General features: G+C 50.1%; 1 protein-coding gene across 6 annotated transcripts in view; it reads right to left on the bottom strand.

Moving 5' to 3' along the window:
• GBF1 (golgi brefeldin A resistant guanine nucleotide exchange factor 1) overlaps positions 1 to 6,289 on the bottom strand; it is a 108,207-nt gene extending 101,918 nt beyond the window's left edge. For 2 of the 6 annotated variants that reach the window (XM_087767888.1, XM_087767893.1), the window contains exons 1-2: positions 5,982 to 6,287; positions 43 to 148 (exon numbers count right to left, since the gene is read on the bottom strand). In XM_087767888.1, coding sequence (XP_087624014.1) covers positions 43 to 148; positions 5,982 to 5,989 — 114 coding nt within the window. In that variant the 5' untranslated portion in view covers positions 5,990 to 6,287. Of the gene's footprint in view, positions 1 to 42; positions 149 to 5,981 lie in introns of those variants that run through there. The other 4 variants (XM_087767887.1, XM_087767890.1, XM_087767889.1 and 1 more) reach the window with 4 other exon arrangements.
• Positions 6,290 to 12,830: the final 6,541 nt, after the last annotated feature.

Here is a 12,830-nt window from a genome sequence, read left to right as displayed (position 1 = left end):
TGCCGTAGCCTGAACAGGTAGCAACAATTCAAGGTAACTTACCAGATGTGTGTGAGTGCTCCATCGGGCATTACGCTTTATGGCTCCCACCACCGCGTTGATTTCACCTTGCACAATGTAAATGTTCTTATCCACCATCCTGACAATCCTGAAAATAGAAGTAATTCAAATTAATCTCCAGCCCCTCAGAATCATTCTCTTCCTCAGATGAAACATCCAGTTGGCCCTAGTCAAGCAGGAGGCCTGCAGAGATGCAAGAAACTCTTTCAGATTTTTGTTCTGTGCATGCAGATAAATACAGTTATTTTGACAAGAGGAAGACACTTTTCCACAGAGTGCATTTCCAAGACCATGAGAGCAGACAGTTCGTTATAACAAGGCATCTGTGAAGCAAGAGACAACTTTGCCAAGGCACATTCCTTGTTTTTTTCCAGTCTATGCAAGTTCACAGGAAGATAAAGCGTTAGGGTACCAGGACAGACATCCATGACAATGCAATAACACACACATCTCCCGTACTTATGCAAAGTCCTGCAGCTCTACACAGAACACAAAGCCAATCTTGTACTCTGTTAAATAAGCATTAGCGGCTTGAATAAGCTGGGCAGAGCAAAACTCTTTGGGACTTTACTTTGACATAATAAAGTAATTTATAACAGATGTTGATTTCACACTTGCTTCATGAAAAAAGCTTTCAAGAAAGCAGGCAAGTAAAAAAAGTCATGGGTAAGACCCCACAAAGAGATGAGCAAAACTAGAGACAAAACTGGATGGAACACGAGGAGAAAAAGTGAGAAAGCTAAAGGCAGACATTTACTCTCACGTAGCCTGAGGTCTTACAGGGAAAAACTTAAACTGATGTACCCAGAGAGAGAGCCACAAGATGGGAACAAAATTTTACAAGCAAGAAATATTTGTAATGGTCTGAGAAAAAGAAACAAAGAGTGGATTACTATAGGAGTGTTCTCTCTCTACTAGCTGTAGCTCAGATACAGTCAAGCATAAAGAAATAAGAATGGAAGGGAATGAACAGACACGACTGTTTATAAAGAATAAACAGGACTTATAAAGAGGCCAGAGAGTCCGATGATGCCATGTCTGCAAATGATAAGGATTTAGTGAAATGGTAGCCAAGTAATGAGACCTTTTCAGAAGATCTGAAAAGAAAATGAGGAATCCAGCTTGAAATCACAACAGGCCATCCATAGGGAAGCAAAAGACTGAAAACAGATGAAACATTGATCACAACACTTCAAATCAGACAGGCTTATTTAAAGGACTCAATTGGGGAGGGTGGCGGAAGGCAATAAGACACAGCGAATATGAGAATGATTTTTGCCCACGTGGCAAAAACACAGCTGGAAGGAAACGGTTTTGGTGTGTTACTTCAGACCTGAGAAACACCACCACAGAAATTTCAGAACATACATCGTGGATCTGTCAGGCTTCACATTAATTAACATGTTTGAATTATCAACAACAATTCAAATATACAAATATCCTCTGAGTAAAAGAGGCTAATTTGCTTCAGGACTCTGTAAATAATGGAAAGAAAGCAAAATATTATAAAAAGACACCTTCTCAAGGGAAAGCATCAGATTTGTTGTTTCATTTTTTTATATGTTTGCAATAGGATGAATAATCTTATGGCAAAACTGTTTCTTACTTCATTAGATTAATTATACATAATGGTATTCCTAAGTATTACACAATAAATTAAGGGCAAAGACAAAAGTATTTTATAATATAGGAACTGCCACAACAGACGAGATCAATGGTTTATCTCATTCACTACCAGATGATTCAGAAAAATAAACAAATAGCTCTGCCAAGTAGTTTGCTTGTGCCCTGAAGAACAAAGGTTTATATTCTCCCTCCACAGCTGTATATAACAGAACTACAGATATTCTTCCTACTCGTGTGTCTAATGCTTGAGAGATGTTCCCGATCTCAACAGTAACTTATTCCAATGCAATTTATATGACTGCATTAAAATATTGCATAAAAATACCCTTGATCACAATTTTTTTCTACTTCAGCACGTTGTCTTTGTTTTAGTACAAGGCATTAATGAGATATTTTCTCCTCTATGTAAAATTCCTCACTTACTTATTTCTTCTTTCAGTAATTCCAATATTTTCCATATTTCTACGTAGGCAGTTTCAGGGATCAAAACTCTGGTCCGCAGAGGTACTTTTGGGGAAATACTTTATACCTTCAAATTTGTCAAAACTCAAGTTTTTCCTGTCTTCACTGTTACAAAACAATATTGAATATGTAAACTTTGTAGTGCCATTCCAGGCATTTAGTAAACTGACATGGAAACAAAGGCTACCCCAACCTGATTTGGAAAAGCATGTAAAGAAATACCAGACATATGTATCACATGCCTTGCACATACACAGATATTCAATAGTTCTGCCAATATTTAAAGTGATGCCAAAGCTTAAATGCTATTCTGCATACTACTGAATCTGCTTGTAGGACTCCTATTTCTTCTCTTCTACTTTTAACCTAAAAGAATCAAGACTGAAAAGTTTGTTAAACTCAGTCCTTCCTGAATGTAGGAGACTTAAAATGCTCCGCTGTTCCCAAACCTGGTGCTATCTCCAGGCAGCAAAATATGAAGAAGATAGACACAAACCTCTAACACACACCTTTGCCTTTCAACCTCCTGGGAAACTGAATGTGCTGATCCTTTCAAGCAAGGGTGCAAAAAATCCATGTTAGTTCTCCAGACATATTAAAATCCTGCAAAACTTAAGGGTTGGCTTGGTTTTTTGGTTTTTTTTTCCAATTGTATCCTTTCATTGCTAACTATTGGAGAAGACTTGATGAGACTGCACTCCTTTCCTCACTGCAGATTCCATTAAATGTAGCTTTATTCAAAAGTACAAAAATTCACTTTACACGTGCAAAAAAACTTACTGGTCTAATGCAATTGAAATACCCTATCATGCTGGAGACACAAATTCACTCTCAGATCTCTGAACATCACACATACAGCCCACTTCACCACAACCACTGGGTAAAGACGAGGGAAAATCCTGCTTTACATTTAAGCCTGCAGTTAAGCAAGCAATAGCACACACACGTTCCAAAGTAAACCACAGCCATCTTCATTCACCCAAAGGGCCTTTGCAACTGTGTGCTGGAGAAGGAAACAGAAAATAATTATGGGGTGGGGGGAAAGCCAGACAACTATTTTCAGAGAGATACACCTTGTAAGCTAAACCCACCAAAAGCACCATCCAACCCTGTAAAAGTTTAAAAGTTTATTTCAAGCAATGGAAATAGCTTCTCTACACTCCGTGCTTCCCAAAGCCAACCCCTTTTGAACTATCAGATAATTTCAGTATGCATTCTTTCAACTATATCCTCATCACAAGCAACAACTGCTCACACTTCAGAGTTCAGTATAGATGTACCACATTGAAAGAAGTTTTAAGATTGAAATTAATGCTGTGAAGCTGCAGAAAGTTACAAGATTTACCAGACCAGCACTGAATGATCAATTGGGTTTAAGAGAGCATGGTGGTAGTCAAGCAAAACCACCAAGTGCTTGGTCAACACATAAAAAAAAATTGCTAACATGAATTTGGGCTTAATGTTACAAAGGTATGGTCTGAAGAGTGGGATATTGTAAAACTGTTGGTTGGACAGGTTAACAGAACTGCTAATACTGAAGATCATTACAAAAGTTGAAACAACCTCCCTAGCAAAGCCGTGGTTCCGACACCTTGTGATGTCTTCAGATCAAGACTGGATGCTTTTCTCGAAAGCAATCTTTAATCAAACACAAGATAGTGGACTCACTACAGAAACAAATAGATTAAGTTCTGTGGTCTTGAGTTATGCAGGAAAAACAGGAAAGGTACCTATTAAATTTCAAATGCTTTTTAGCTCCTTATCTCTTCAGTGAGTCCTACATAAACTCCTGTTTCTTTCTCATGATAGGTTCATACATCTGCCTAAATCTGCAGACCAGTCCTCAAATTTCGCTCCTGTGCAGAACTTTGACAGGCAGCACAGTGAAAATGATAGCTCCAAACCAAGGCAACACAGCTGCCCAGCCCGCCATGAGAAATGGGGAAACTGTTAGCATTCACAGCCTCACTGCTAACAAGGTTAGGAACACTATGAGCGTAAAAAGGTAGATGCCTGAGCATGTCATAAAAGAATAAAATCTAACATTCATATGCTTCTCAAAGCCTTCAGCAATGTTCTATGGACAGTAATTATCACTATTCCGAGACTCCGGAAACGGTATCAGATGTGAAATCTTCATATAAAACCACTGACAAGATGTACATCTGCAAATGTTATCTCACAGGTGCACTGAACGCTCCGCTGCTCAACCTTGGAACATGCTACCCCAAAACATCCCCACGCATAGGAACCCAATTTTTTCCTGGGTATTACCATAAGAAGTCTCAGGTACACTTTTAGGAATCACTCCTTCCCCTACAGGGAAATATCTGCAACTCTTCTGGAAACAAGCAAGAGCATCAGAAGTGAGAAAGTCTGGCAGACTTCCATCAAGTCACTTCTTCCTATCACTAACTTTAGCCTTCAGCTATAGTAACTGACTCAAATATGGTGAAACTACTCCAATAAATAGCAATAATAAAAAACAACATAATCACTACACATGCAAGAAAGGTAGTATTTCCAAGTAAGCTTCCATTGACCTAAATTTGCACTGTTTATGATAATGCATGAATAATCTATATAGCCTCTGACCTAGATTTGGCCTCTCGAGTCCTGATACGATACATTCCTACGAAACCAGAACACACAACACCCTTCAGTCCATGAATCACAAACAATTCCTGCCTAACTCAGAGCTAGCTCGGTTACCCAGAAGCCCAGCTGACAATGAAAAAGCTCCTTTTCTTCCTTCTAAACCGCACACGGAAGGTGCGTGAATCTCTATCAGGAAATTTAACGTGCTTGGGTTTTCCACGTAATAACTACTCTGCAATAAACATCGCAGGCAAAGTTCAGAGAACTCGGGATAGTTCTCCAAAGGCTAGCCCCTAGTGCCTGGACAAAAATAATTGAAAAGTATTAATTTATAAGTATGACAACACACTGTGCAGTCCAGTGATGCCAAAATTCTGGGCAATTAAGAGTGCCCTTTAAAAGAGAAGCAGCAGTAACATGACAGCGGTGGCACATCAGAAAGGAAGGTGGGACAGGCTTCTCTGCAAGTCTCCACATTTAGTTACAACAGTGAGATAGCACCTGGGAATCAAGAAGAGAAGGCAGCTCACATTCATCTGTCAAAACTGCAGGGTAAAAATGAAACCTAAGGTAAATATGGAGAGGGGGATTTTCTTTCTTCCAATTACTTCATACTGTTGAAACTAAGAAACATGGTACCGGCTGAACTCGTAACGCGCACCCTAAGGTAGCTCTGAGCCTTCCTCCTGCACAGCTAAGAGGCTGGCTATGTGCTGGGAAACGTCTCTGCTTCCACCGATTTTCAAGCGGGCCAACTCCGCGCCCGGTAAGCGGGTGCCCGTGCAGGTGCAGTGGACACCCGGCACCCCCTCCCCGGCCCGGCCCGGCCCGGCCCCCCCGGGCGCTGCGGTGCGGCCAGGAGCCCCGCTCCCAGCCCCGACCCTGCTCTGCTCTTACGCCTCCAGCCCGCGGCCGGTGGTTGCCCAGAGCCGGGCAGACCCCCCGGCCCGGCCCGGCCCGGCCGCCCCCCGCCCTGCGGGGCACCCCGGGCACGACGTCACGCGTGTCACGTCACGACCCGGGGGCGGAGGGGGCGGCTGCCAACCCCCCCAGCGGCCCGGCCCCCCCGCACCCCCCGCGGCGGCCTGCCCCCGGCCCCCGCCCGCCCCCGGGGCTGCCGCGGCTCCGCCCACGCCCCCCGCCGGCTCCGCACGGTTCCCCCGCCGCAGCCTCCCCTCCCGCCCGCCGCCGCGTCGCGACAGTATCGCGACAGGCACTCGCCGCCCGGCACTGACCCCCGCATCCAAAATGGCGGCGCCTGCTCCCCGCGGCGACGGCCGCTTCACATATCGGTCAGGCGGGCGGCGCCGCGAGCGGGAGGGCTCGGCCCTCCCTCTGTCCGCCCCTCCCTCCCTCCCGGCGGCGGCGGGAGGCGGCGGCAGTGCCGGCGGGGCCGCCGAGCGCGGGGTCCTCCGGGCCACAGGCAAGCGAAACCGGCTCCGCACCGCTCTCACTGACGTGGAAACAGGCGCACCGCAACCCGCTGCCTGGTTACTGCGCCGACGGACAGCCCGGAGAGCCAACCCGCGCGCGATGCGGCCGGCAGCTCCCTAAGGTGCCCAATAGGGTCACGGTCTGAAACCGGAGGAGGCGGACCCTCCGGTGACAAGCGGAAAAGAGCCAATGAGAGGAGAGAGGGTAGAACTAGCAGACCCGCTGGCCAATCGGGAAGGAGCCCTGCGGTCGCGGGGCGAGGCCTCGCCCGAGCGGGCGCAGCAAGGGTGGTTGAGCGGGAGGCGGGGGAAGGGCCGCCCTCGCAAAGCATTGTGGGCCGGGCCGCCCGCGCCGCGCCCCGAGCCTGTGGGGCCTCCCCGCCGCCGCCCCCGGGCCGTGCCTGTCCCCCGGGCCGCCCCGGGCCTGGCCGCCCGGCGTCTGGCTGTGTGTGCCTGGAGGGTGCGGCTCCCGGCCGGGACAGGACATCCGGGCAGGGTGGGTGGCCGCGAAAGGGCCCTGCAGACGCGGCCCGGCGGGTCTTCCCGGGCGAGGAGCGCAGCGAGCGAAGCGTTGCCGGCGGCACGGGGCCTGCAGCGCGGTGCTTGGGCCGGCCGCCTCTTGTCGGCATGGTGAGGCAGTGGCTGCAGCAGTGCTGCGCCTCCGCGCTTCGCAGGTGTTTCCCAGCTTGCTGCTACAGCCTCTGCCAGCTTCTGCTCGGAGCCGGCTGCGAGGAGGCGCCCAGCCAGCGGCTTCTTTCCTCCTGGACGCCTCCCTGGGTCGCAGTTCTACTGTTCCTGTTGCTGGAACACCTCCCCCAGACCAGGCCCTGAGTGGGTGGCAGGAAGATTGACACGGACGAAACACAGCATGCAGCTGTTACGAGAGTACGCACAACAGCACCCAGAGGGGTACACGCAGCTTTTCTTTCCTCCACGGTCCTGCTCGCCTGGTAACTTTACTCAAACCTGAACACAACTGATGCGTTGCTCAAGTTGGGCTACAAGCCGTGTGCTACAGACTTGGTCCATCGAGCCCAGCAAGCCTGGCAGGGACTACAATTCAGTTTAACTGCTCTTTGAAACCAGTTTATTGGCCAACACTTTGCAGCAAGAGCAATCACAGCTTGCAACCATACAGCACCCAGCACCATGAATTCTTGGTGCTGGTCCAACCTTCTCTGCCACTTTCCATGCCTATGCCCCAGTGTCAATGCAGTGTACTTTAATGGCAGTAGTTTGCAGCGGTCACTTTGCTTGTTTAAGCCTCTGCCCATCGAACTTGGGGCAGAGGACAGAAGGTCCTTGCAGTTATCTTGCAGTTTTATAGGGCTAGCATCTGCAGCCGGGTCAGCCTGGGGATCTGTTGTCGCAGGTGTTAGAATGGTCAAAGCAGCAGCCACCCCAAAATCTTGCACTCTGTAGGGAAAACACAAATCAAACCGAAGGTGAAGGAAAGGTGAAAGGGTCAAAAAGTATTCGTTCACTGCCCTAATCACAACTTCATCTGCTGCAGCGTGGCTGAAGGAGGGAAGTTCTCAGACCAGGGAATGTGCAACAGGACTCTTCCCTGGCCAGCGAAACCCAAATCTGAGGCTGACTCCAATGCCACCCTAAAAGATGGCCAGATGTTGTCATGTCGCTCTCTTGAGGGCACAGCCTCTGGAGAGGGTGTTGTGGGATGGGACACTCTGGAAATGGTGGTCACCGTATCCTTCCCTCTGCACATGAACAGCTGCCCAAACATTGCCTGATCAAGAATCAATGTATCTTAGACTGAAACTGCCGTTGTCTCCCAGCTCTGACAGCTGGAGGCCAGGGGACTTGCTTCAGCCAGGCTTTACCTGATAAAATGTAGGAAGTCTTTGGAGTTGGAAGTTTAAGCTGTAATTGCATTAAGCAACCACATTTATTCCCCAAAAGTGGAACAAGAAACAGCATGTTCCAGTGGCCTAACCAGGGGCTCAGAAGCTAAAATGTATCAGCCCAGCCTCTGCTGCAGCCATGGTACCTGCAGTTTTTAGCTAGAGCTCCTCAGCTGTAAAGCAAGTGGTCAAATACTCATCTAGTGCAGAGAGATTGCAAAAGCCACCTAAGCAATGAGTGAAGGTTTGCAGAGTTGCTAGTGCTTTCTTCTTCCCTTCTGCCCAGCTCCAGCAGCCGCTAAAGCCCCTGTGGTATCTGCCAGCCATTTGGAAATTCACAGGAGTTTGTCATTGCCACTCTGTCCATCCACTCCCTGCTCAGGGAGGGGGCTTTCAGGTGCTGGCTTGGCCACTGCACACAGTGCAGCTCAGCCTGGGTGGGCCAAGCCTGCCTGCCCTCCCAGGGAAGGGGCTGGAGCCCTCTCCATGCCTTCTTGCTCCTTCCAGTGCCCGCTGCACAGCTCAGGTTCCCACCCGGTCTGATCTGGTGAATTGGACCCTGCTAAGGTGTTATTTATGGAAGCCTGTCACGGAGCTTGAAACAGAGCCAGCCAGGAGCCTTCTGCTTCACCCGAATGCATCTTAGTGCATTAATAAAGAGCAAACATTGCAATGTGCTTTGCATTTTTACTTACAATCCAGCACTGCATTGTCTGGAAGGAAAAAACAATACGGTATGGCCCCGCGCTGCCTGGGGAGAAGAGAGTTCACTCGCACGCACTACGGCACTGCGTTAGTCAGCCCTCAGACAGACCAGCACCGCCCTGGCCACACAGAAAATCCTGCTGATGTGACAGTGCGGCACCAATACCCCCAGCTCGGCAGCAGCGGGGAAACCTGGGTGGCCTGGACTGCCTAATCCAGCAGCACTTTGCCAGAGCAGCGCACAGCTGTGTACAGATCATGTGTGGGCAACTTGGAGCACTCTTGTTTGCACCAAGGGATCTGGGTGTAGGGCCAGGACGCGGGACAGTCCTTGTCCCTTTATTCCCAAGATAATGCACTAGTTCTTACAGACAGCATGGTACAATGAGACCAAAGATCAGACAAGCACAGTCGGTGCAAATCCCTCAGGTTCCTGCTGTCTGATTAGGAAAGGTGGGCTTTATCCTCACTGCGAAGATGCAGCTTTTCAGCAGAGTTTCTGTCTTGAGTATTCCTCCTCAGCCCACAGGGAGCATATGGAGGGGCTGCAAACTCACTGACAATCATCCCTCAGGCCTTGCCCAGGTACCTGGTCAGCTCACCTGCTTTCATCCAAGACACCTGAGCAGCCAGCTCCTTGCAAAGAGCAGTCTCTCCATGGGGCACACCAAATGCCTTCATTTGGGTCCAGACTGCCAGTGTAATAGCCTGCTCCCCACAAGCCTTTGATGAGACTGTCACAAATCCGTGTTGCCAACCACCTCCGCCTCTGCAATCTGCACCGATGGACAGGACCAACTTTTCACGGTCCATTACTCTTGCTCAGCCCCTGCCAGTTCATAGTCATCTGCAGAGCCCAGATATCAGACCCATGGGCACATGCAACGCAGAATTTTCCAACAGGTTAAATAGTCTGAGAGAGGTTGAACTTCCAGCCCCTCCTCTTGGAGGCCTTTGCTGTTTCTCAGAGGCTTAGTAAGGTCTCCAGAAAAAGGGCAGAAAGGGGGAGTTGACTCAGAAGGTACAAGCAGTCGTCACAGCTAGAAACTACTTGCAGCCACTCTCCCCAGAGCTGAGCATCCCAAAACCACTACCGAATGCTGAACACAGTGGTTCTAAGCAGCTGCTCCTTTCCAGAACAATCTCAGGTAGAAGCTAGCCCAAAGCCAGCTGAAGGCTCTCCAAAGGAAAACTGATGTGCTGCATCTGGTGCAACCTGCACTCAGGCCAGGACCTACAACAGAAGCAACAGAGCTAAGTTGAGACACTCAAAAATATTAAACCCCTTCTCTGGAAACTATACAAAGTACAATATTGAAGATGCAGAGCAGCCTCCTTAGGCTAAAATACCCTGCCAGCTGTTCTACTTAGCCCATGTCTCAGGAACACTCCTGCACTTCCCGGTGACATGAAACTCTCCCGATGAACATCCCAGTGTAATGTTTTCCATTGTCTCTTCTTGGCTGAGGCAAGCCATGCCTTTTTGGCAGGAGCATCCCGGGCTCAGTTAGTCATATCTTCGTCACCTCTTGGCTAGACTACAGTTACGTGATACACCTGGGCATGAAGCCCACAGCACTTGGCAAATGCCAAACAGAAGAGCATGCTGCAGTGGGAGCCCTGGCTACCACAAAGCATCAAACCTACCCTCCGCTCCCTAGGCCACCTTTTGGCTTGGAAGCTAAGCCGAATTCAAGCCTGAGTCCTGATCTTCAAGGCATTTGATGGCATGGACCCAGCGTGGCTAAAAGATCAGTTAAGACACAAAGGTGGAAACCATGATCAACAATCAACAACTCCGCCTCTCTCCGAGAGCAGTGGGCCCATCCAGCATGAGGACCGGGTTTGCCTGTGACAGAGACAGGGCTTTCTCTGAGAACAAGCTCTTCCCGGCTGGTGAAAAATGAAGTGTGTCTAAGATGCTGAGTAATTCCCTCCTTTTGCATATCTCGTCTCTCTGCCAAGATGTGAGTCAGGTTCACTCTGGGTTCAGTTTGCTTTTGCTTTTTTTTTTTTTTCTTTTCATTTTTATTTTATACAAAATAGTAACATCTGTCTCCTGAAACCAGGTGAAGTTCTTGGTCTCTTCCCCAGCAGTGAATTCTCCAGCTGGCAAGACAAGACGCACTACAGCTAGGAAGTCTTGGCACTAACCAGCAAGATCTGCTACTACATTTCAACAGCAAAGGCTAGAGCGTTCCCTCCCAAAGAGACCCTTCAGGGGTCAGTCCAGCAGTTGCACCGAGGTTGTCCTAATGAAACACTCCTAGTGCAGGTCCCTGGATGGTCTAATCCAGCAGTCTTTGTACTGCACTCCACAGGGAGAAAGCTTGTGACAGAGCACCGGTTCATATTTCCAATTGCCCAAGGGAAATAGCTAAAAATACCTTTGTTTCATTATTACTTGAAAGCGTAAGTGCTAACTGTATTTGCTGTGGGCTACTGATGGTGAAAGGTTTGGAGGGAGAGGGAGGCAATTCAAAATGCGGTCCCTTCATTCCTGCAGACCTTGAGCAGGGTTTTCAGCTTCCCTGCGGCATGTGGTGATAGAGACAGACCGCCCCGTGGAAAGTGCTAGTGCTGCTATGCTGTGTCTGCTTCTCTTGATGGACACAAGCCTATGCCGGGATGGATTAAAATCTGGGCTGGAAAAAGATGTGGTCTAGCTTGCTGTCATTTTTGGCAGGCAAAAAAGCGGTAAGGCAAACACAGATCCCAGATTACTACCATTAAAAAAAAACATGGTAATTTCTCATAAGCGTGTCAACGTTGTGACTCCTTTTAAACTCTCCACGTTTCTACTGAATTAACGTGTTTGTGCATGTTTTTTGAACTGTAATCCATAATGCCTGGGTCTACTTAACCTCTCTTTACATCCTGTGCTTTTTCATGGGCATTTGTCTTCCCATACAGATCTATATGCCACGTTATGCATTTAGCAGGCTCCCTAAATGTGGCTTGTAAATCACCCAGGGTTAAAATTCACTCCTGTTCTCACAACATTATTTCCTAATCTCTAAAACATGTCAGTGGAAGAGCTTGAGGGTGACCTTTGGCATCATAAATCGGAGAGCAGGTTGACATGGAAATGACCTCAAGAAAATCAGACCGTAGAATCACGCATCCAACTCGGTAAGAGCCTGGCAGGGACAAGCCTCTCCCCTGGGCTCCGGCGTCCCAGGGCAGGACGGAGGGGCTAAGCCCGGCGTCTGCAACCCTCTCCCTGGCGGCACTGGGAGAGAGGGGACGTGGCTGCTTGGAGCGAAATGTGTGTGCCGACACGTCCGAGGCTTGCCGGAGCGGGAACGAGCATCTGGGGACACTTCGGGGGGGGGGGGGGGGGCCGCACTCTGCACCCCTGCACCGGGATTTTGCCGTGGACTTCGGCAGGAGCCAGGCTGGAGCCTTACCGACCGGTAGCGTGTGGGCTCCCGGAGAGCCATCAGCGGGCGGGACCGCGAGGTTTCCCGCACAGCCGGCAGCCCCTCCGTGTCCCGGGAAAAGCGGCGCGGTATCGCCAGCGCAGCGCTTCTCGGTACGGCCGAGAGTCGAACAGTGCGTGCAGTAACGAGCCCGTCAGTAGCATCCCCTGCAACTGCTGCTCCGCCGCGCAGGGCAACGCTTCCAGCAGCCGACTGCGGACTTGGCTTCCCCCAGAAAACTCTGCCTGGCTGGTGGCTCTGCCTGTGAAGCCCGACCAGGCTCGCCGCGCCGGTACTGAGCGGAGCGGATGCCCAGGACGGGCTCCAGGGTACCGGACGGCCAAGCAGTGAGCAACGCACGCAGGCAACGGTAACGGCATCGCTAACAACGATACCTAAGCGTACATACACACGTATATACACCCACAGGCAGGCGCTACGTGCCCTCGGGGCTGGCAGCGCCGGCAGCCCGGCGCCCGGCAGATGCCCCGGCGCGGCCCGGGTGGCGGCCCCGCTGCGGCGGGACGGGGGCGGGGGCGGGGCCAGCGCGGCGGGGGCGGGGCCTACCGCCCTCCTCGGCCAGTCCGGGGGCCGGGGTGGGGTGGGACGTAAATGAGGCGCGGGGCGATTGGTCGGTGGGAGCGCGGGGCGGTGCGCGGGGC

The sequence above is a fragment of the Nipponia nippon genome, unplaced genomic scaffold, assembly GCF_047370975.1.
Source record: "Nipponia nippon isolate SJK-2023a ecotype South Korea unplaced genomic scaffold, ASM4737097v1 scaffold_3, whole genome shotgun sequence".
Classification (NCBI taxonomy): domain Eukaryota; kingdom Metazoa; phylum Chordata; class Aves; order Pelecaniformes; family Threskiornithidae; genus Nipponia; species Nipponia nippon.
Note: the sequence above shows the minus strand (reverse complement) of the source record. Positions and strands in the feature narration are given on the sequence as shown.